The 24,176-nt window shown below is 43.7% G+C and overlaps 1 protein-coding gene across 1 annotated transcript in view; it reads left to right on the forward strand.

Moving 5' to 3' along the window:
* LOC127644253 (neuronal acetylcholine receptor subunit alpha-7-like) overlaps positions 1-24,176 on the forward strand; it is a 179,953-nt gene that overhangs the window by 135,956 nt on the left and 19,821 nt on the right. The window contains exons 5-6 of the mRNA XM_052127341.1: positions 7,823-7,902; positions 8,230-8,397. Of these exons, the coding sequence (XP_051983301.1) occupies positions 7,823-7,902; positions 8,230-8,397 (248 nt within the window). The remainder of the gene's footprint in view (positions 1-7,822; positions 7,903-8,229; positions 8,398-24,176) is intronic.

Raw genomic sequence — 24,176 nt, forward strand, 5'->3', positions numbered from 1 at the left:
AAACACTCATTAACATAACATAAACCGTCCAAGTTCAATACACACATTTTCAATAGTCTTTTCAAGTTCCAGGTGTTTTTGTGCATTATTTCTGACTCATTAGTTTTTCAATACCATACAATATGATCTGTAATATTACATTGTCGTAATAGTGTGTAAAAAAAATATACATATACTCAGTTCACACATTTTGCATTTTCTTTGTAAATATTAATAACACTGGTTGTGTTTACATAACTGTTAGAATAAAGATTAATGCCATTTACACATTGAATTCCGTGTCACATTGACCACGTTTCACACACGGAGGCTGCCATCTTGGATCTAACTTATTACACTCAGCGCCATGTTGGCTCTGCACCACTAACAGTAATTTCAGTTTAACTCTCACGTTTTCTCCGATCAGGCAAATTAACATCCCCATCTCCTTTTACAACATTTTTAAACTACATTTCATTCATATCTTTTCAAAGATTGGAACTTTCAAACCCTTATCTTTGATTACTCATTTTTCTTAAATGCATGAATCCAACAATAGCCGAACATAGACATTAAATAAATGTTTTTACACAGAGAAAGAACATCTTAACACATTCCCTGCACACTCTGACACATACCGTTTACTTTCTAATAATTAATTTACATTCTTAACCCATTTGCTCACCTGTAGAAAGAAAGAAATATCACAAAACGATAAGTGGGTGCAACCTCTGGCAGCGTTTAATTGAATCTGGCCAGATCATGCAACACGTCTTATACTCCAGCGCAAAGCGCCCTCTTCAGGAGGCCATAACAATTTACACTCGTACCTCTTAATTCAACCCATACCTCTCTTAATACATCATAAATGTTTTAATTGAACAACTGAAATGTGTTAATTTGAAACGGTAATAAACAATACAAAAATAAAATTAAAAGGGGGGGGTATTTTCTTTTTTTTGGATATAATTTCCAGCCCACTACACTGATAAATAGTCACAAATGTGTAAAATTGCATTCATATAAATACAATGACAGACACAAACTTGTATTACATATTTACTTTTGTACTTTAACTTTCTCAGTACAAACACGAATCGGCTGTTACAAACTCTCAAATCTGCCACTGCAACTTCAAATCTTCCCGCTTTGTATATAGCCATTGCAAAAATTCAAGACAAGACCTAATTCTCCTGTCAGATTGGCCATACTGAATACTTTTTAAGGCTGCTAGAGAATCTCAACATATTACTCCCTTCTCTAAAACATCCGTATTTTCTCTTCTTCTATTCTCTCTATATTCTCTAGCCTGTTCCATCAGATTACTGCTACTACGAACCTTGACAAAAACTTTAGCTAACATCTTTGCCTTTTCCATATTAAAAAAAACAATTTAATCTCCATTGTTTAGAACAGGCATGCTAAAATTCTTTCTGATTCCTCCCACCTTTCTGATCATACCCCATATATCAGAAATCTATGTCTCCCATCCAATATTATAGACATCTCTCCAATACTTCCTTTTTGCGATTCTTATTGTTCTCCTGAGTGTAGCTTGTTCTATTTTATATTTAACAATATGTAAATATAAATGAGATGATTTAAGTCTTCAAAATGCTCATTTTCTCCAATTTCTTCTCCACACTCTTCATTCCACCATGGTACTGCCTTCCTTTTCCTGTTTTTTGTTTCTTTTCCTTTTATCTCAGTCACTGTTTTATGAATAATGTTATTATAGTTGACTGCTTCATGACTTTCCAAATACTCATACTTGTCATATTTTTTGATACAAGAGTAAGATCTAGCATTGATTCTTCACCACTCACAATATTCAGTCTTGTGTCAGTGCCATCGTTAAGACAACCCAGACTTTTTTAATCCAATATTTCCTCAATTATACTACTATTCTAATCTGTACTCTCACTCTCCCACAATTAATTATGGGCATTAAAGTCTACAAACCAAATTATTTTATTGCCACCCAAATCTACTAAATCTTTCAGTTTCTTTTTAGCTGTTTTCTTACATGGATTATACAAATTAATCACCTTAATTCTACTATTGTCTGTCCATATTTACACAATGACTGATTCCAATTCATCATTGTTTATTATCCTATAGCACAAACCTTGTTCAATAACATCTAGGTTACTGTTGTAACCTCCATTCCCTGATGGAGGGAACGAGACGTTGTGTCGAATGAAGCGACACTAGGGGACTTTCTTGAAGGCCTCGTTATCTCTGAACTTGAGAAAAGGTCAAAATGAGAATTTGGCAGACAGAATTTGCATGTCCCTCCCCCAGACATACGGGCATAAAGGGAGGGAATCATGCCTCTGTTCATTCGGGTTTTGCACTGAGGAGCCGAGAATAAGGTTCGGCCATTGCAGTGGCTCAGTTCAGCATCGTGGCCAGGGGGACACAACATCTCATTCCCTCCATCAGGGAATGGAGGTTAAAACAGTAACCTAGACGTTCCCTGTCTGTCGCTCACTTCGACATTGTGTCGAGTGAAGCGACACTATGGGTCCATATTCTATCACGCTATGCGCTGCACCTTGTACGTGCACTGCTGATGCAGGTGCAGGCAGGCAGTTGTGTGCCAATGCAACAGGCTACGTCAGACTGTGGCTGTGAGCGGCACCCGGACCCGAGGAACCAATCATCTAGCTGACAGGCCATCTGGGTGTCAGCCTCAGACTAGGCATGCCGACCCGAAGGCGGCAGCCCAGTTGAATCTTCCCCGTCAGATTCAGAACACTCTCCGATGCAGCGACTAACTCATAATCCAGCTCTGGGGACTTGAGGGAGTAAACAGACAGGCCGTGAGGCGAGCTGCTCTCACCTCGAGCTCGGACGGAAGTCAACGAGCGTGTCCTGGGGGGCGGGAGGGTCGTGGGGATCCCTGTGAAACCGAGCCCGCTGCCATCCCCAAATCGCCTCCATCAACAGCCGGGTCGTCCTCAATCCTATGGGAAAAAGTAGCGACGTGGGGGGCGGCTGGAGCGGCGTTCCTCTTTAAAATGGAAAGCCGCGACCGCAACGTCGCCATGGTTAGATTCCTGCAGTGAGAACACAAACCATCCACAAACGCCGCCTCCATGTGATCGCGGCCCAGACACACGAGGCATCTGTGACCGTCAGGAGAGGAGAGAAATCGACAGCACCCAGGAACTACACAGGGACGGAAGGACATCTTTATAAAGACGTTTCCTGAAAAGGACATTCAATGCCAGATGTGTATTGCTCTTTTAGAGAAAATAAACTCTTTTATAAATATTCTCTTTTAGCAGCGCTGTCGAAGCGCCCAGGGGCAAAGCTGCACTGCTATGCAAAGAAGGAGAAAGCCGCTGATATGCACTGTAGATCCAACAGCATAAGCTCTGCAGAGGTGAGTGGAACAGTAAGTGATCTCAGCTCGCTGATCGTACAACCACTCGGCTCCGAAGAAGAAATCGGAATTAACAGAGGCATGATTCCCTCCCTTTATACCGTATGTCTGAGGGAGGGACATGCAAATTCTGTCTGCCAAATTCTCATTGGCCTTTTCTCAAGTTCAGAGGTAACCGAGGCCTTCAAGAAAGTCCCTTGTCCAATGTCGAAGTGAGCGACAGACGGGGAAATGCTGTTACTCCTCCATTTCATATTTTCCTGTCTTTATGTACTACAGCATAACCCTGTATTATAAAATCAAGATGTGGCTTTAGCCTAGTTTCTTGGATACAAATAACATTTGGCTTCTGTTGAAAATCATCAATAAATTGTTTTAATTCTTGCCCATTCGTATTCGACTCCTCGCATTTCATTGTATTATCTGCACATATTTTCCCAATTGATTGCTTGCCTTCCTGAGGAACCACCAACAAGTGCTTCCTTAATTGACAAAATTTTTAATTCTTTCCATTCTACTTGATGTTTTTGCTGAGCAGTTAACCACAATAACTCTACAGTACATTGACTCTTTTCTTTTTGTACTATATTTGCTGTGGCTACATTGTCAACATTTGTTATTGAGTTTGTTTTGACTCTTTTAATAGCTTCAGCATATGATGTGATTTAATGGCTTCCTTCATTTTTATATTTTGTACCTTTATTGCTCTTTTCCTTACTATGCAACCCCCATAAGCAAGCGCTATGCTCTCCCTCACAGTTACAACATATCAATTTTGCATTCTCTCCACGCTCACCATATTGATGATTCTCTCCACATTTACCAAACCTTTGCCTACCTGTACAAACTGTAGCCACATGTCCGAATCATTGCCATTTATAACACCTCAGTGGAGGCGGTATGTACTCTCTTACTACATAGCTCATAAATCATTCTAGGAGGCAATACTTCCTTTTCAAATTGTTTAATATGTTTCAGCTTTGCAAAATTATTTTCTCTGCTTCACGGAAGATATGTGGTGGGAAAAAGTATTAAATGATCGTGATCAGAGACCACTAAAACGCTTGTTGAAGTCACATTGTAAAAAATAATCCACAGTAGAATTCACAGCTGTTTAATAGTGAAAGTAAGAGTGTTTCCACACACACAATCCGACAAGAACTACAGGATTGGGACTAAACAGTTGTGTGGCCACAAGCAAGCCACTTGTTAGTGAGGCTAATCGGAAAAAAAGACTTCAATTTGCTAGGGAGCATAAAGATTCAACTGGAGCAATGGACAAAGGTCATGTGGTCTGATGAGTCCAAATTTACCCTATTCCAAAGTAATGTGTGCATCAGGGTAAGATGGGAAGCACATGAAATAATGCACCCATCACACATGGTGCCCACTGTACAAGCCTCTAGAGGCAGTGTTATGATCTGGGTATTTTGCATGGATTTTACCACCATTATATGTAGGGTAATTTGCATGCATGCTAAATTTAGGAGGGAATTTAGGTTCTCTAAATATGTGAGCTATGGGCTGGATTAAACTGTCCTTATTAGGTAATTAAATGTATAATGGAATTAGTTGCGTTCGACAACCATTATAAATTCGATAAATAACAAATAACTAGATTATTTGTCTTAATAGATTCTCCACCATTGAAATCGTAATACAACATCTAGTTGTATCAGCTTACAATTTCTACTGTGAGGAATTAGCTTTAATAAGTGAATTGTGATTAATTAACTTATTGGAGTGATATTATTCTCATGGCTTATTGAAAATAATATCACATGTATTTAGGTACAGCTTAGAAGCGAAATCTTGTAGAAACAGGGATGCGATTATTTATCAAAATATACCACAGTCACGTCGTCTTTGAACACAGACAAACTTTATTACTATTCTAAACATAAATCTAATCTTACACATATATAAATAAGATAGGTTGGTGAAAAGAGTGATCAGTACAGTGAAAATGAACTTTATGGAGTCTGTTGACAGTACCTTAAGAACCATTTATCCTTTTTTGAGTCTACATCGATTTGCTATCGGATTACCCAAATGAATTGATTAATACACCAGCACTTTGAGCACAATATTGGAGATGTACTTGCTTGTCTTTGTGGTGTTTCCTTGCGTTCTTTGTGTGGCTTGTTTCTTGGTCGAAAGTGGCATGTATCTTGGTCGATATTTTGATCTCTGTGTGACCTAATTTTTTGTCTGTATGAATGGTGAGGTTGTGGAGCGAGGCCTTCTCACTCCTTCTCGAGACGTCGAGTCTCGAGCTTCCATGGATCTCATATGGGAGGACCTGGCCGTCAGTGGAGCAACTAGATGAAACACGTGCAGGCAGAAGAGAAGAGACAGAAGAAGAGAGAGAGAGACAAAGAAAGGAGATGAAGAGAGTGTGTTCTTCCTGTTTGGAACTATTTGAACTGAAATCCCCAAAGGTGTCCTGCGCCAATCAGAAGTGACTTTTCAGAGTCACATGGTCGACTGGGCTGTCCTTTCTGATAGCTGATTTATAAGTCTTTGTTAGAGATTCTCACTATTTGCCAGCTCAAATATAGTGCGTATTTCATCATGAACTTTATATCTTGCAAATGGTACAAGAGACATGATATTTGTTGTCATCAGCTTTATCTATGTACACCAGCGAACGCTTACATACTAAATATGAAATTTTTTCATGGATGATATATGTGTACGTAACAAAACATGAAAATCTCTAGTTACAAAATCATATTGGTTATACACATCATTGCATTTTATCAAGTTAAGCCTTATAGTTACCATTCTTAGTATAATGAGATGAATCATACAAAATTAAAGATTATATGTATCAATTATAGGTGATTGCACATCGCTATACACATTTTAAAGAGTTCCATCAGTCTATAATCATTAATTTGTCAGGTACAAACTTTACCACAGTTCAAAGTGATTTTCAGAATTATCTAGCAAAGCTAGATTAAGATGAAATGTCTTAGAGTTGTGCAAATCTGATGGTCCTTGTAACCTTTCACAGAACAGCCTATTGTAACTGTGTGGGAGTTCTTGTGAAGGCCTGTGATATACGACGTTGACACATTCCAAACTTAAAGGCTGGGTTTTTTTTCATAGATTCAAATCATGTTGCTGGAATTCTTCTGCATATTTAATCTTACACTTATCCATCATCACTTCCTTCCATCACTGCTGCAGTCACAACTCAGCATTGCCAATCACTGGCAACCAGCTTAACTGCAAAACCAAGCCATTTATATAAAAAACAAGGAGAGAGACACAAAATGATGGTCTACCCATTAACAAGTCAGAGAACCAATTAGCTTACGCCATGCAAGCCTATAGTCTTAACATGTCATATGTGAGTGAGCCGATTGGCTAACATATGACAAGTCAAAGAACCTATCAGCTTGTGCCACATAGAGTAGCATGGCTGAACTCTGGCCATGTGTCTTTTAACTCACAGCTATGAAAGCCTAATTCTGTAGCCAGCCATTGCTTTTAAGAGACCTAACGTCTACTTAACTGCTTGTGATTTTCTATTAAATAAAAACATTTCAAAGCTGGCTTTTCCATTTTTGATCAGTCAGATGCTGACACATGCTGGCTTTCAAATGATATATCAGTGCTTAAACTTTCATACAAAACATACATATATCTGCTTTATAAAATCATATAATTCATATAAACAGTATGACATTGACATAATTCAGCATTTTTGCTTCATCCAACACATATTGTTCATAATGTCAGAGAACACTTACACACACAAGCTTTATTATACAGGACAGATGCAGTCACATAACACCCACATCCCATAGTACATCCCACTCAGTGCACATACACACCTGGGCAACATATAATTTCTGTCCAGTTACTAATGTATTGACTAATGTGCCAAGAAAAGGTCAGAACATGTGTATAATTACATTGACAGATTTAAATTGACCATATTGTGTACCTCTGTGTACTTGTGTACTTACTAATGGTAAGTTCTGACTTACTAAATATCACTTAGGATACATGACATTATTTTATGAAGGTATTATCAAAGCTTTAGTCTCTGCTGAAATTTTACTTTAATTTTATTTCTAAATCATTCTCCTGATTGTGCTTTGGCATGTTTGATTAATTATGAATAGGTTTTTGAATAATACAACTGCAGGACTGCATCTTGTAACCACCCTGTCTTATTGAATTTGACATTCATAAAAAAAGGAATAGTATCCTTGTAGAAGGCCAGAGAAAGACAATCAGACAAAGACAAAGTAGACTGGGATAGAAAAAAATTAAGTTGAATGATGACCAATCACATCGAATAAAGACAAGTTTTCATACAAAAAATGTTTTGAATACAGGGTGGTTAACAATTATATATATATTATTATAGTAAATAATATACAAAAATATTTGTATTAAAGTTTGCTTTGTTCTTTATTGCAATCTTCTCTGTAGTGCTGATGAGAGGTTTGATGCCACCTTCCATACGAATGTCCTAGTTAATGCATCGGGCTCATGCTTGTACATACCACCAGGTAAGAAGTTTCCTTACCACCTCACAAAACAAGATCTTCCGGAGCCTCAATCCACCACACATTTAAGGTCTTAGAAAGATTTACCAGACCAAAACAAGATATTAAATCAGCCTCTTAGCATATATGAATGGTAGTGTTAAGCTGTAATTACCCCAATCACTGAACACCGAATTCTGAACAAGTAGATAGTGGAATAGTCCAAGGAGGCCTGTAATACCTGAGAAAGGCTTTTGTTAGCATTCTCATTAATCTTAATGGCAGTTGCAAGTCTTGACACATTATATGATACTCCAAAGTACATGAATGTTGTCGTGTGTGACCTGGCAGGTATTCTGAAGAGTACATGTTACATAGATGTGCGCTGGTTCCCATTCGATATACAAAAGTGTGACCTAAAGTTTGGCTCTTGGACTCATAACGGCTGGATGCTGGACCTACAGATGCAGGCAGTGGACATCTCTACGTACATCCCCAATGGAGAGTGGGATTTAGTGGGTAAGAGACCCCATGAATGCAAATACACAAGTGCATTTAACGTGTGCAATTTTTTCTGTGTTAAAAATTTTCTCCCGTTCCAGCTTAAAAAGGAGTAGTCCTATCAGTCTATCATTTACTCACCCTCAATACAAATCCTTTGAATTTCTTTCTTTTTTGGAACACAAAAGTTAATTTTTGAAGAATAAACTAGCTGCTGTTTTCCATATAATGAAAGAAAATGGGCGGCCTGCCAATCAATATATATGTTTTTATTCGACTGAAGCCGGTATTATCACGGTATTGAATTACATTAAAAAAACTGTTTGTGTTATGAATACCAATACCAATACAATGGTGTTGAACCCAGAGCAGTTGTTTATTGCAAAACTCAAAACGAAACACAAACAGAGACAAGCAGGTAAGTCGTAAGGTAACAGTACAGGGCTGATGTGAAGATCAATAACATGATGAAGACAGGTGCTGACTTTGGTGGTGATTTTCCTAGAGGTGATGGGTACACAACAATGATGCTTATGTTGAGGAGAAGGACAACAGGGATCACTGGAGTGGAATCACTAGGAGCAGACGTTTTGGAGATACAGGAAAGTGAGTCTGTATTCAAAGTTGAGACTAGACACAGAATGGATGAGGAGCGTGGTTTAAATAGAGGAGCTGATTGATGCGTTGATTGGAGGCAGGTGTGGGTGATCAGTATTCAGGGGAGTGAGAGAGTTGAGTGAAAGTGGCAGGCAGTTCTGTGGATCCGTGACATTACCCCCTCCTTGGAACACTCAAGAGGGATGTGCTTCCTAAAGCCCATCCACGCAGAGCTGGACGATCAGGATGTCATCTCAAGGAACGAGATCTTTCCTCAGGGCTGTAACCTTCCCAATCTACGAGGTACTCGAGATGACGCCTGTGGCGTCAGGAGTCCAGAATGTCTCAGACTGCGTAGACCAGTCCATCTTCCAGGATAAGAGGCTGGGGGGCGTCAGCTGGATCAGGTTCTGAGGAGTGAGGAGAGAGAGACGGGTGGTAAGGTCTTAGAAGGGAAACGTGGAAGGTAGGTGTAAAGGATTTCCTCCAAGGGATGACACTGGAAGCACTTGCTCGGAGGTGAGGTTCTTTATTTTCAACACTTAGATGTGCACACAGCACTTTTACAAAGACAGGTCAGTCTCTCTCTCTCTTGATGGAGGCCCTCTGGCTGCCTTTTATGCCACTCTCCCCATGCTCACTGAAATTAGAGACAGGTGTTAGACATAATTTAGCTTGACCACGCCCCCGCTGCCACATACCCCCACCGCCCGACTCAGGCCGGGGCGTCATCCGGCCTGTCTACCACTCCCCCCCATTTCTGGAGAGGAAGTCGGTGACAGCCATCTGCACCCCCGGTCTGTGGACCACCTTGAATTTAAAGGGCTGGAGGGCCAGATACCAATGGGTGAATCAGGCGTTAGTATCTTTCATGCGGTGGAGCCACTGCTGTGGGGCGTGATCCGAGCAGCGATCTCAGGATGGCCCTCAGATGTTGCATGTGCCGCTGCCAGTCATTGCTATAAATGATGATATCATCTAAATAGGCAGTGGCGTAAGCGGTGTGAGGTCTGAGGATCCGATCCATGAGACGTTGAAACGTGGCCGGTGCTCCAAACAATGGAAGTGTCACAAATTGGTGTAATCCAAACGGCGTAGTGAAGGCTGTTTTCTCACAGACATTGGTGTCAAGGGGATATACCAATAACCCTTCGTTAAATCCAAGGTCAAATAAAAACGAGCAGTATCTAACCGATCGAGCAGTTCATCAACACGGCGCATTGGATACGCGTCAAATTTAGACACCGCATTGACTTTTCTGTAATCCACACAGAATCGAACAGACTCATCGCTCTTGGGAACAAGAACAACCTGACTGGACCAATCACTGTGGGATTCTTCTATTACCCCCATCTCAAGCATCCAATTCCTCCCGAACTATTTTCTTTTTATGTTCGAGTAAGCGATAGGGGCGGCAACGTACCACCACGCCCGGCTCGGTCTCGATGTGGTGCTGTATGATGTTTGTACAGCCCGGTAGAGGGGAAAACACATCTGCAAATTCCTTTTGTAATTCGGAAACCTCTGTGAGTTGACGCGGTGAGAGGTGGTCTCCACAAGTAACCTGGGTGTTGAGACTGCGGGCTTTGTTTACCTCCGGTCCGAGCTCCGCCCTCTCCGGAACTACCGTGGCCAACGTCACAGAGGCCGCCTCTTCCCTCCACAATTTCAGGAGGTTGAGGTGATATATTTGACGTGCGCCCCCTCTATCGGTACGTAATAAACCTCATAATCGAGATCCCCTACTCGTCGTGTGACCTCAAAGGGTCCTTGCCACTTGGCGAGCAATTTAGAGCTCGATGTTGGGAGTAATACAAGCACCTTATCTCCCGGTGAAAATTCCCGTAGCTGAGCACCCCTGTCATACAGCCGGCGTTGGCGTTCTTGAGCCTCGAGCAAATTCTCCTGTGTTAATTGCCCCAGTGTGTGGAGTTTTGCTCTAAGATCGAGAACATACTGAATTTCATTTTTGCTATTAGAAGGTCCCTCCTCCCAAGCTTCATGTATGACGTCGAGGACCCTGCATGGGCATCGCCCGTACAGCAGCTCAAACGGGGAGAACTCTGTGGAGGCTTGTGGGACCTCTCGTACTGCAAACAACAGGGGGTCCAGCCACTTATCCCAATTCCTAGCATCATCGTGTACGAATTTACGAATCATGTTCTTGAGCATTTTATTAAATCGTTCCACTAGGCCATCGGTCTGGGGATGGTAAATGCTAGTGCGAATCGACTTAATGCCCAAGAGCTCGTAAAGTTCGCGGAGTGTTCGTGACATAAAAGTCATGCCTTGACCGGTGAGGATTTCTTTCGGAATCCCCACCCGGGAGATTATTTTGAAGAGTGCCCCTGCAACACTACGTGCGGAGATGTTGTTCAGGGATACTGCTTCAGGAAATCGCTTCATGTAATCCACTAGGACTAACACGAAGCGATGTCCGCGTGCTGACCGTTCTAATGGCCCGACGAGGTCCATCCCAATTCTTTCGAAGGGGACCTCGATCAATGGTAGGGGGCCAATGGCGCTTTTGGGGTGGCCGGTGGGTTTACCAGCTGACATTCACGGCACGCCGCACACCACCTGCGGACGTCACCGCCAATGCCCTGCCAATAGAAAAGGGCTATTAGACGGAGAAGTGTTTTTCGTTCCCCTAGGTGACCGGCAATAGGATTATAGTGAGCCACCTGGAAAATCATTTCCCGGCGATGCCTGGCCGGAGCTGTTGACCATCAATTACTCTCACTTGGTCAAGAGCATGTTTAAGGGTTTCATCCCGCGACTGCTCTAGAGGGAAGTCCCCCTCATTCCCTGAGAGGAGGGGTGGCCACCTCGCCCCTTCCCTCATCATTCAGAGCAGCTGAGGATGGCCCCGGCTCCACCTTCCCTGCCAAAGCATCGCACACTGCACACCTCTTTATGCAGGACCCATCCGCGCATATACCCTCTAAAATATCTCTAGAACTCGGCCAATCAGTACCCAAGATTAGCGGATGAGTAAGGCAGGAACTAACCGCTGCCTCCACACTATGTTTTCTTCCCCTGAATTGAATTGCCAAAGTCACCATGGGATACTTGTGAACATCCCCATGCACACACCTCACCCTCACCAATTTAACTAAACCCAAAGCCCCGGGTTGAACCAAGCGTTGGTGGATGGTGGTCTGATTGCAGCCGGTATCCAGCAAAGCTTGGTAAATACCCCCCCGATCCTGACCGGAATCCGGTATGCTCCAGCCCGATCGGGGGCAGCCTGCAGGATGTCGGAAACCCACACCACCGTCCCCACCTCCATCAGCGGACACTGATCCCGGAAGTGGTCCGGGTCTCCGCACTTCCAACAGGCTGGCCCAGGCGTTACGGCCACACTTGTGCTGGTGGGCACCCCCACCTGAGGAGGCCCTGGGGTGACAACAGAGCGAAAGGACATAGGGGAGGGGGAGAAGGCAGGGGCAGACACAGGGGAAGGGGAGAGAGAGAGAGAAGGAGGGCTCATCCGCCCTCGGGATCGCCACCAGATGGTCCTCCGCAAGATGAACGGCTTCCTCCAGCGACGCTGGGCGGTGGCACTGGACCCACTCTGCCGTTTTCCAGGGCAGCCGTTGGACAAATTGCTCCAGTGCCACCTGATCGATAACTTCCTCGACGTTGCGGTCCCCCGCAAGCAGCCACCTCCGACAGGCATCCCGGAGCCGTTGGGCAAATGCGAACAGGCGATCGGACTTTTCCAACTTCATGCCCCGGAAGAGCTGATGATTCTCTTCCGGGCTCCGACCGACCCATTGCAAAATGGCTCTCTTTAGGTCTGTAAAGGCCAGGAGGTTCGTTGCCGGCAGTTGTTGAGCCGCGAGTTGAGCTTCCCCAGACAGGAGAGGAACTAGGCGGGCTGCCCATTGTTCATGCGGCCAGCCCCAAATTTCCGCCGTTTGGTCGAACAAATCAAGGAAGGCCTCATGATCATCTGCCCCCATCTACTGTAAAGTGGGCGGGGCAGCGTGGCGTGGGTGTCCGGGGTCGTGGCTGTGACCGACGCGGCCTCCTGACTGAGGAGGCTCCGGATGGCGTGCCGGACCTCCGCCAGCTGGGCGGACTCTACGGGGCGACCCATCTCCATGCTTGGACAAACTTTGTCCTGGGTTTCGGCACCAGTGTAAAGGATTTCCTCCCAGGGATGACACTTGAAGCACTTACTCGGAGGTGAGGTTCTTTATTTTCAACACTTAGATGTGCACACAGAACTTTTACAAAGACAGGTACTATTCAAATACACAGAGTAGTTCTGTAGTCAGTCTCTCTCTCTCTCTCTCTCTCTCTCTCTCTCGATGGAGGCCCTCTGGCTGCCATTTATGCCCCTCTCCCCATGCTCACTGAAATTAGAGACAGGTGTTAGACATAATTTAGCTCAGGTGTAAGCGCTCTTACCGCTTTTCTCTCTCGGACGGGCGCTTGACCACGCCCCCGCTGCCACAGTAGGTTGAATGCGATATAGGGGAGGGAGTTGGAGAAGGTAAGTTACAGGGTTGATCTGTCTGGTGACAGTGAAGGCACCAATGTAACGGGGACTTAGCTTTTTGCATGAGAGGCACAGCATGATTTCCCTCACGGAGAGCCGCACCTTCTGCCCAGGCAGGTAAATGGGTGTGAAATCTTTGGGCATTGACATGGATCTTCTGGCAGCTCACTGCTCATTGCAGTGAGTGGTGAGCTAAGTCCCAGAACCTCTCTCTTTCTATGAACCAATGATCGACTGTTGGGACGTCTGACGGTTCGCCAGACTAGGGGAAGAGAGGACGTTGTTAGCCGATAGCCGAGTATGTACTGGAAGGGTGTGAGGTTGGTGGAGGGTTGACGTAGGGAGCTCTGTGCATACTCGGCCCAGGACAGGAAGCAACTCCAACGGTTCTGGCGGCGATGACAGAAGGGTCTCAGGAAACACCTTATCTCCTGGATTTTCCTCTCTGTCTGCCCGTTACTCTGCAGGTGGTAACCAGATGAGAGGCTGATGGACACTCCCAAGAGAGATAAGAAGGCCCTCCACACTCTAGAGATGAATTAGGGACCTCTGTCAGAAAAAATGTCTTCAGGGATTCCATAGTTTAGAAACACATGGTTGAAGAGGGCTTCTGCGGTCCCCAGAGCAGTGGGAAGACCCTTAAGAGGGATCAGTTCGCAGGCCTTTGAATCAGTTTGCAGGCCTTGGAGAAATGGTCCACAGTTACCAACACACAGATGAAGCCCTCTGAGGGAGGAAGATCAGTGATATAGTCGACCCCTTGGTGTCACCAGGGTAAGCAAGGGATGGACAGCAGAAGGAGTTTGCCAGCCGGTATTTGTCATGATGTTCTGGACATAGCACATTTCGGGCATCCCTGAACAAACCTTCTGACATCTCGATCCATGCGATGCCACCAGAACTGGTCCTGGATGAGCGAGAGGGTCCTATTGATCCTGGGGTGGCCAGTGCCCAAGGAGGAGTGTACAAAGTCGATGTGTGTCAGTCGTTAGGAAGAGGGAATGTAGGTCTTGTTTGTTGGACATCCCGACGAAGCTGGATCAGAGGCAGTGGCTTTGCGGCTTTGCGGCTGCTATTTTCCATGGACCATTGGATTGGGCTAACGATGACGTGAGCGGTAGAATGGTGTTAGGTTCCTCAGGGCCTTCCTCAGGAACAAAGAGATGGGAAAGGTCATTTGCCTTTGAATTCTGTATTCAAAGTTGAGACTAGACACAGAATGGATGAGGAGCGTGGTTTAAATAGAGGAGCTGATTGATGCGTTGATTGGAGGCAGGTATGGGTGATCAGTATTCAGGGGAGTGAGAGGGTTGAGTGAAAGTGGCAAGCAGATTAGATGGATCCGTAACAGTTTGAAAGTTAAACAAAATGCATCGTTGTTCTCTTAATAACAAGATTAATAAATGTTTTAAATACCAAACTAGCCTTTTAAATTAACAGATAACAAAGAACTTTGAAAAGAACCCTGAACATTAAAAAACTAATTGAACATTTAATAATTACACACACACACACACACCAAAAAAATAGAATAAAATAAAATATGTTGTAAATTTTTTATAAAATGTTTGTTGCTGCACTTTCTTGTTTCTTGTCATCTTAGTTGTCAATTACCTAATTGTCTCTTAGAGTGTTGTCACTCAGTTTTCAAAAACAGCTTTCAAAAACGAGCAGTACTGTCACAACTTACCATTACCTTACTGAATTGCATGGGATGATTGTCCCGCAGCAGAGCGAACATGTTGGAGATGCTCCCGTGTTTCTCTGCCACTTTTCTACCATGCTTTACACAAAGGGAAACCGTTTTCGACCAACAATCCCTCTGCATTTTTATGGAACTAAAAATACTTCCACACTTTCATTTTAACCCTTTTAGAAGGCTGATATAGCATCAGCTACGTTCCTCCTTCAGCCATGCTTCTTGTCCACATTGGTTTGTTTACATCAGAGTGCACATGTCATTTATGTTGCATACATGCAGTTTTGTGAATCTTAATTTGTTGGTGAAAAAAGAAAAACTACTGTGTGATCATAAAAATCTAAAAAGGTTGTGTAGAATTATTTACTGTATTTTCAAGTGCCCACAATAACAATATTGTGCATTGTACATGCCTAATCACATCAAGCAATTTATAAGGGTTTGGAATGGCATGAGCGACAGTACATGATGACAGACCTTTTTAAAGGTACCAAAAATACCCACCATGTTGCAAATGTTCATACCCCGGAAATCGGCCATGCTGTGCCTTTGACATCACATGCCATTTGATCTCTGTCTAGTGATATACTACATTTGCAAAATAGTGGAAGAACTAAGTTTTGGTCTCAGTACTGTTAGGGTTTGGATCAGGGTTACAAATATATTCATGTAATTATTTAAATGTTTCATTCAGATAATGTTTGCTCATGTCTTGCACACAAAGGTGTGAATGTGTTTAACTACTTCTGACTTAGAAATTTGGAAATCCGAAACTGATATTAGCAGACAAAATAAAAAGACCTCCTAATGCAGATTTCCTGCAAGATCAGTCTCAGTTTGGGGAAGGACTGTCTGTATTTTCATTGTAAAGAAATATTTATTTGTGCAATTCTGTTTGGTGCCGCTAGTGGCACAGAAATGACACACCGCACCTTAAAGAGAGAGCATTTTGTTGAATACCTAATCCATTTTTATAAAAGCACTTTTCGAGAACAAACACATCCCTCCTGACACATTCTCTCAATAATGGTAAAGATATGTTTACTCACTTTTTGGATTTCAAGTGTCAGTTCAGTAGCTTATTAATGTGTGCTCAGTGAGATCAGCTCTGTGTTGGTTTCTTTCTTTGCCTAAAGCACAGGTGTCAAACTCAAGGCCCGCAGGCCAAATCTGGCCCGCCACCTGATTTAATTCGGCCCGCAAGCTCATTTAAAAAATTTAGGATGGCAGAACATGTAATTTGATGATAACTTAGCACTTTTCTCATGAATATTAATGAGCCTTCCCCTGTCGTGCTAACCTCATTTGTTGAAACGGATCCACAATGGTGCTATTTTTGTTAAAAAAGCCCGACTTTTGCAACACATGGACATCGGAGCAACCAGTGTTCGTGTCTACCATCGCCAGACACTACTCAAATATAAGACTCATGCAAAAACCAAGCTGCATGATGACCTGCAGGAGGCGCTACGTGTACTCGGCTTGCTGCGGAGACCAGGCCTCCAGCCCTCGGCGTCGCCTGATGCCGGTGGCCGGGGAGAGGACGTCGTAAGCGGTGTGCGAAAGCGAAGCGGAAAGAGGGCGGGGTCCATGCTAGGCTAAAAACAAACCCTAGCCGGCCGGCTCTCCCGTCTATCCTGCTCTCAAATGTTTGCTCACTGGACAATAAACTGGACTATATCCGACTCCAGCAGGCTACGCAGCGTGAGTTTAGAGACTGCTGCGTCTTTGTTTTCACGGAGACGTGGCTCAGCGACAGAGTTCGGATGCCGCCATTCAGCTAGACGGGCTCGCCTCGTTTCGTGCCGACAGAAATACAGCTCTCTGCGGTAAGACTCGCGGTGGTGGCTTGTGTGTTTACATCAACACGGAATGGTGCAAGAACTCTATGCTAGTCTCTAGTTACTGTTCATCGCTGTTGGAGCTTGTGACTGTTAGATGCAGACCTTTTTATTTACCACGGAATTCACCACTGTTTGCATAACCGGAGTTTACATTCCCCCAGCGCTAACGCTAAGGAAGCGCTCTGTGAACTGTATGGGGCTATGAGCGAACTGTAGAACGCTCACCCCGACGGACTGTTTATTGTCGCCGGAGATTTCAACCATGCAAATCTCAAGACAGTGCTCCCTAAATTCCATCAGTATGTGGACTTTGCAACGAGAGGGGCTGAACACGCTTGATCTTGTTTACACAAACATCCCAGGCGCTGCACGGGCGGAGCCCCGCCCCACCTCGGCTACTCAGACCACATCTCTGTTATGTTAATTCCAGTGTACAGACCGCTCGTCAGACGCACAAAACCGCTTCAGAAGCAGGTGAAAACCTGGCCAGCAGGAGCCATCTCTGCTCTTCAGGACTGTTTTGAGTGTACTGACTGGCACATGTTCAGGGAGGCTGCAACATATGGCGATTCTACCAACTTGGAGGAATACACAGCATCAGTGACCAGCTACATCAGCAAGTGCATTGATGATGTCACTTTCTCAAGACCATCACCACACGCTCCAACCAGAAGCCGTGGATGATTGCGGAGGTGCGCACGCTGCTGAGGTCCCGAGACTCCGCCTTCAGAGCAGGCGATAAGGCAGCCCTAAGAACAGCTAGGGCCAAACTGTCACGGGCAATCAGAGAGGCAAAGCGCCGCACGCCCAGAGAATCCACAGTCACTTCCAGGACAGCGGTGACACGCGGCGCATGTGGCAGGGCATCCAGGCCATCACCAACTACAGGACAACATCAGTTGCCTGTGACAAAGATGCCTCCCTTCCAGATGCGCTGAACGACTTCTACGCTCGGTTTGAAGTGCAGAACGACGTGATGGCGAGGAAGTCCACCCCTCCTCCCAACGACCAGGTGCTCTGTCTTACCACGGCAGATGTGAGGAAAACTCTACGTAGAGTCAACCCACGGAAGGCTGCTGGACCAGACAACATTCCTGGCAGAGTGCTCAGAGGATGTGCAGACCAGCTAGCAGATGTTCTTACCGACATCTTCAACATCTCTCTGAGCAGCGCCGTTGTTCCAACGTGCTTCAAGGCCACCACCATCATCCCCATGCCAAAGAATTCTTCAGTGTCCTGCCTCAACGACTACCGTCCCGTCGCGACTTACACCCATCATCATGAAGTGCTTCGAGAGGCTCGTCATGAGGCAGATTAAGACCCAGCTGCCCCCTCACTAGACCCACTGCAGTTTGCGTGATCGTTCAAACCGTTCAACGGACGATGCCATCACCACAACCCTCCATCTGGCCCTCACCCACCTAGACAATAAGGACTCATACGTTCGAATGCTGTTCATAGATTTCAGCTCAGCATTCAACACAATCATTCCCCAGCACCTGATTGGAAAGCTGAACCTGCTGGGCCTGGACACCTCCCTCTGCAACTGGATCCTGGACTTCCTGACTGGGAGACCTCAGTCAGTCCGGATCGGGAACAGCATCTCCACCACCACCACACTGAGCACTGGGGCCCCCAGGGCTGTGTGCTCAGTCCACTGTTGTTCACTCTGCTGACTCACGACTGTGCAGCAATGCACAGCTCGAATCACATCATCAAGTTCGCCGATGACACGACCGTGGTGGGTCTCATCAGCAAGAACAACGAGTCAGCATACAGAGAGGAGGTGCAGCGGCTGACGAACTGGTGTAGAGCCAACAACCTGTCCCTGAATGTCGACAAAACAAAAGAGATGGTTGTTGACTTTAGGAGAGCACAAGGTGAACACACTCCGCTGAACATCGACGGCTCCTCTGTGGAGATCGTCAAGAGCACCAAATTCCTTGGTGTTCACCTGGCGGAGAACCTCACCTGGTCCCTCAACACCAGCTCTATCACCAAGAAAGCCCAGCAGCGTCTCTACTTTCTTCGAAGGCTGAGGAAAGCACATCTCCCAACCCCCATCCTCACTACATTCTATAGAGGGACTATTGAGAGCATCCTGAGCAGCTGCATCACTGCCTGGTTTGGGACCTGCACCGTTTCGGACCGCAAAGCCCTGCAGAGGATAGTGAGGACAGCTGAGAAGATCATTGGGGTCTCTCTTCCCTCCATCAAAGACATTTACAAAAAACACTGTATCCACAAAGCAACCAGCATTGTGGACGACCCCACACACCCCTCACACAAACTCTTTACCCTCCTCCCGCCTGGCAAGAGGTACCGAAGCATTCGGGCCCTCACGGCCAGACTGTGTAACAGCTTCTTCCCCAAGCCATCAGACTTCTCAATACTCAGAGACTGGTTTGACACACACGTGTCCTGAGTTGCACTTTAATAACTGTCACTTTATAACTGTCTGCTACCTCAATAACTGCTATGTGCATAGAACATTATCTCATAGTATGTTATGTTTACATTTTTAGAAACTGTCATCTTTTTGCACTACTGAGTACTGGTCGGCGCTGCACTGTCTATTGTCCTGTTCATTGTCAGTAATTTGTTGTACTGTCCTGTACTTTTTGCACATGTTTGCACGTGCACTTTATATAGATATATATAGGTAGTTTATATAGGTATTTTATTTCGTTGTGTAGTCTCATGTGGTCCTATGTTGGTCCTTTGTTGTTTTTATGTAGCACCATGGTCCTGGAGGAACGTTGTCTCGTTTTGCTGTGTACTGTACTAACTGTATATGGTTGAAACGACAATAAAAACCACTTGACTTGACTTGACTTGACTTGAAGCAAATTTTGCTCTCTCCAAAAGCAGAAGGAAACCTGCACTATCTGCAACAATTTTCAGCATGGCTTAATATAGAGCGGCGTGAGCGCAGAGCAGGCGCATTTACTCATGGAACAGTCACAACCATGCAGATCATTATCAACTGCGCTAGCCATTATCTCGATCAATTATTAGCACAGCAAAATCAAAAGACTTGCGCGAATGTAAGGCAGATGTATTTATCCACAGACTAGACTGTCTAGACTGCACCGCAGAGCCAGCAAAATATAAATAGCGCTGGTGAGAAGCGCAGATCACGATACCCATTTTAATTAAAATGTGAATTTCAATGCACAAAATATGCAATATTATTAGTAACTGCATGGGTGCCAAATCAAGAGCCAGTGCCACATTTTCATCCGGCCCTTTGCGGGCACACATAACACTCATGTGGCCTGGGTTAGAATTGGGTTTGACACCTCTGGCCTAAAGGGACACTATTGATAATTTTCTCCCTCTCTATTTTATAGTAAACTGTGTAAAAGGAATGTTGTTTCATTTGAATGCTGAGTGGATTATTTCCTCCCTGCTGGACTGCAGGGATCAACAACTTAACACACATGACAGAAGGTCTTTGAAAGACACTATTCTTTGTATGTCCATTCTCAGGAACAGAATAAAAAAATGGAAAACAAACTGGAAAATATCTCGACTTTCTCATACTCTCATGAGAGCATTTCAAAATTAATCTACTTTCCTTTTAACTACAATGTGATTAATTGTAAAATGCATAGCTAACTTCTCAAAAATTGTGGGTCAAAAAATAAATGCTGTTCTTTATATTTTCACTATGAAAATGGTAATTCTAATTTCTAATTCTAATTTAAAGATGTGTGCACCTAACCAGGCTGCTCCAGTTGGACTTTCATTGTAATAAATATACTGTAAATCATAATAAATAAATGTATAAACACTTTCAAAATTCACTTTTGACTAAATTCGCTTTCTTACTAAATATAAGTCTGATCATGAACGTGATGTAAAAAAATTGCGTATATGTAATTACATATATAGATAATCACTGAAAAAAAAATGACCTAAATATTTTAACTGGGGATATTAATGCAAACACTATTTTGGGGGGCATTCCTGAAAGGTCGGGTGAAAAAAAAAAAACACTTTATGTGAAAAATATAGAAAAAAATAGTTTACCCACATATGCATTTTAGGGCCAACATTGTTAATATGTGTTAATTAAATTTCCAGTGGCAGATGTTTTGTAATCACGTAATTTGATGGCTTCTGGCATTTTAATCTCTCCATCAATGTATCTGTCTCAGTCTCTCATTTCTTCCTTTTATTCAGTGTCAATGTGACCCAGGGTCTGGTCGACAGATGGGGTCCTGATGGTAGATGGCAGTGCTTTGCACTGATTATGGCTGGCACCAATGCCCAGTTGGGTTCCACGTTAATGCAGTAACATAGACAGTCTGTGAATGGGCATTTTTAACACCGCAGGCAAACACACAAGTCACAGTTGCATATGTAATGGTAGCCAGCTGGTACATTCTGTGCAATCTCACTCCCCTGGCCTCAAGAGCTGCTCTAGCGACTGAAGTTAGAGGCTGTAGCCTAGCGCACCTGCCTCCCATGCTTGAGACGCCGGTTCGAATTCCGTTCGAGGCGGGTTGAGCACGACAGTTGTGCCGTGACCCGGATGGAAGTGAGGTTTAGGAGGGTGAGTGTAATGGCCTGCTTTGATTCAGATTCTGCAATACTGGCATGAAGCACTTAAAAGCAACCCCAGCTGGTACATGCTGTGCAGTGTGTGTAAACCTCACTCCCCTGGCCTCAAGGGGCACACTAGTGACTGATGCTAGAGGCTGTAACCTTTAGCCTCTTTGTTTGTGCACCCGCCTCCCATGCCGGAGACGCTGGTTCAAATCCTGTTCGGAGCAGGTAGAGTTGGACCAGTTACCATGACCCGGATGGGAGTGAGGCTTGGGGGGGGGGGTGAGTGTAATGGCCTGCTTTGATTCAGATTCTGCAATACTGGCATGAAGCACTTAATAGCAACCCAAAATGAACATTCATGCTGTTGTATGTAATCAGTAGAGTCTCCACCTTTAAATTGCTTGGAGTTCAATTTCTTCTGATCTGTCATGGGACGCTCATATCAAGTATATGATAGTGAAGTCACGTCCAAGGATCTACTATCTTAATGTTGCAAAGAGAGCGGGTCTCCTATGCAATGCTTTAATGCAAATATATTTGACTTTTATACACCCAGTTCTTGAGTATGCCAGCCCAGTTTGGGGTGGACTGCTTAAAGGTCTCTCTGATGAGTTAGAGAAATTTAAAAAACGCTGATGTTGAATAATAGGTATCCCGACTTCTACATCATTGAGTGAGAGGCTTGATGAGGCCACCATACATACCCTCACAAACATACTCAAGGACAGTTCATCACCATTTAATAGTTTCCTGCCTGTGGCCCCAACCTCCAATTATTCACTTTGTCAACATAGGGAATATGTTGTGCCCAGGAGTAAAACTAAAAGACATGAACTTTCTTTTATTCCTCATGCTCTAAAACATTTTTATAAGTGACATATATATGGTTCTTGATGACTTGACTGTGAGATGTTTTAATTCATTTCAGGTTGTGCTTGCCAATAGAAAAGTTAATTGGTCTTTGAAAATGTTTTATGAATGGCCTAGTTATGATGCATGATGATGATGATGATTATGTGTTGTTTTTGATGCATTTCAGATTGTGCTGCTAAAAGGAAACTTAACTGTTTCTGTTCTTTTTTTATGTGCTGCAATATCCTGCCATGTAAACTTTAAATTAAATTAAATTTAAATTAAATTAAATTAATAAAATGGTGGCCAGCTGGTACATGCTGTGCAGTGTGTGTAAACCTCAATCCCCTGGCCACAAGAGGCACACTAGTGACTGACATTAGAGGCTGTAGCCTTTAGCCTCCTTGTTAGCATGCCCGCCTCCTACATTCTGTTCCTTCAACATTTTTCCATTTATCTGACTAATTTAGATAACTGAAACTTGTGTAATTGTAATGTGATAATAGTTTGTCTTCAGTTAATTTCCCCTTCTTGTGTCATAAATAATGCATGATGCCAAACAATAAAGAAATTAATATCAATTGCTAAGTTTGTTTATTTACCATCAGTGGCTCAATCTAAGATTGTAGACATGATTACAAATGGCAGTCCCCTCCCCTACCCTACACACACACACACACACACACACACACACACACACACACACACACACACACACACACACACACACACACACACACACACACACACACACACACAAACCACATTACTTAGGTTAGTCTTTTGTAATCATTTAAATGACTCAAACCAGCATGAGTTCCATGACAATTGTGACCAGTCACTACACATCGTGAAACCCTGTTGAATGCTCTTCCTCCAACCACTTACTTTGATTTATTTCAATCCTGATTTCATTTTAAATCACTTGGAGAGGAGGGTTCCCTTTAATCTTAATGGGTATAAATAAAATGTTATGTTTAATATGAGCCAGTTGGTGACATGAAGTGAATCGTTAGTCATTGTTTACATAGAACAGCGCTCTGTGATCGCTGGTATTATTAATACATTACCAAAGCTAGGAAATATTTTTAAATAGCTTTAAATGGACAACTTCAGGATAAAGGCTCATCACTGCTGAGAAACACAACAGACTGATTTATTACAGAACTTTTATCGGAATTTCCACATTGGATACATACTGTTTAAAATGGCGGAGGTCATCGCCGTTTCTATAGTGAATGAATCTTGCACACCCTGCTTGGACGTCTATTTTCCACTGAGAAAGCTGACCTTCAGAAAGCAGACAGCATCTCTGATTGGGTGTGGCAACAGGTGATCGCACACGCTCCATCTCTCTCTCTCTCTCTCTCTCTCTCTCTCTCTCTCTCTACACACACACACACACACACACACACACACACACACACATCCATCCGTCTATCCTTGTTTATCCAGTGTCTTGTTAGAAACAGCACAAGCCGTGATACTATTTCTGAAGTGAACTTTTTGAAGTACTAACAGAGGCTTGGATGCATATTTTGTTTTGAACCGCGTAATAAAGTAGTTCCAAGCACAAATACGTTTTTATGACCGTATTCAGTTTTTCCTATTTTTTTTTTATTTACTTGTTCATTAAACTGTTGTATATAAGCAATATCACACTTGCAATCGTGCTATATGGCTCTACATCAGCACTGCTTTGATTACCTACAGCACTCGGCCTGCTGCCAAATCACAG

This window comes from Xyrauchen texanus, chromosome 5 (genome assembly GCF_025860055.1).
Source record: "Xyrauchen texanus isolate HMW12.3.18 chromosome 5, RBS_HiC_50CHRs, whole genome shotgun sequence".
NCBI lineage: Eukaryota > Metazoa > Chordata > Actinopteri > Cypriniformes > Catostomidae > Xyrauchen > Xyrauchen texanus.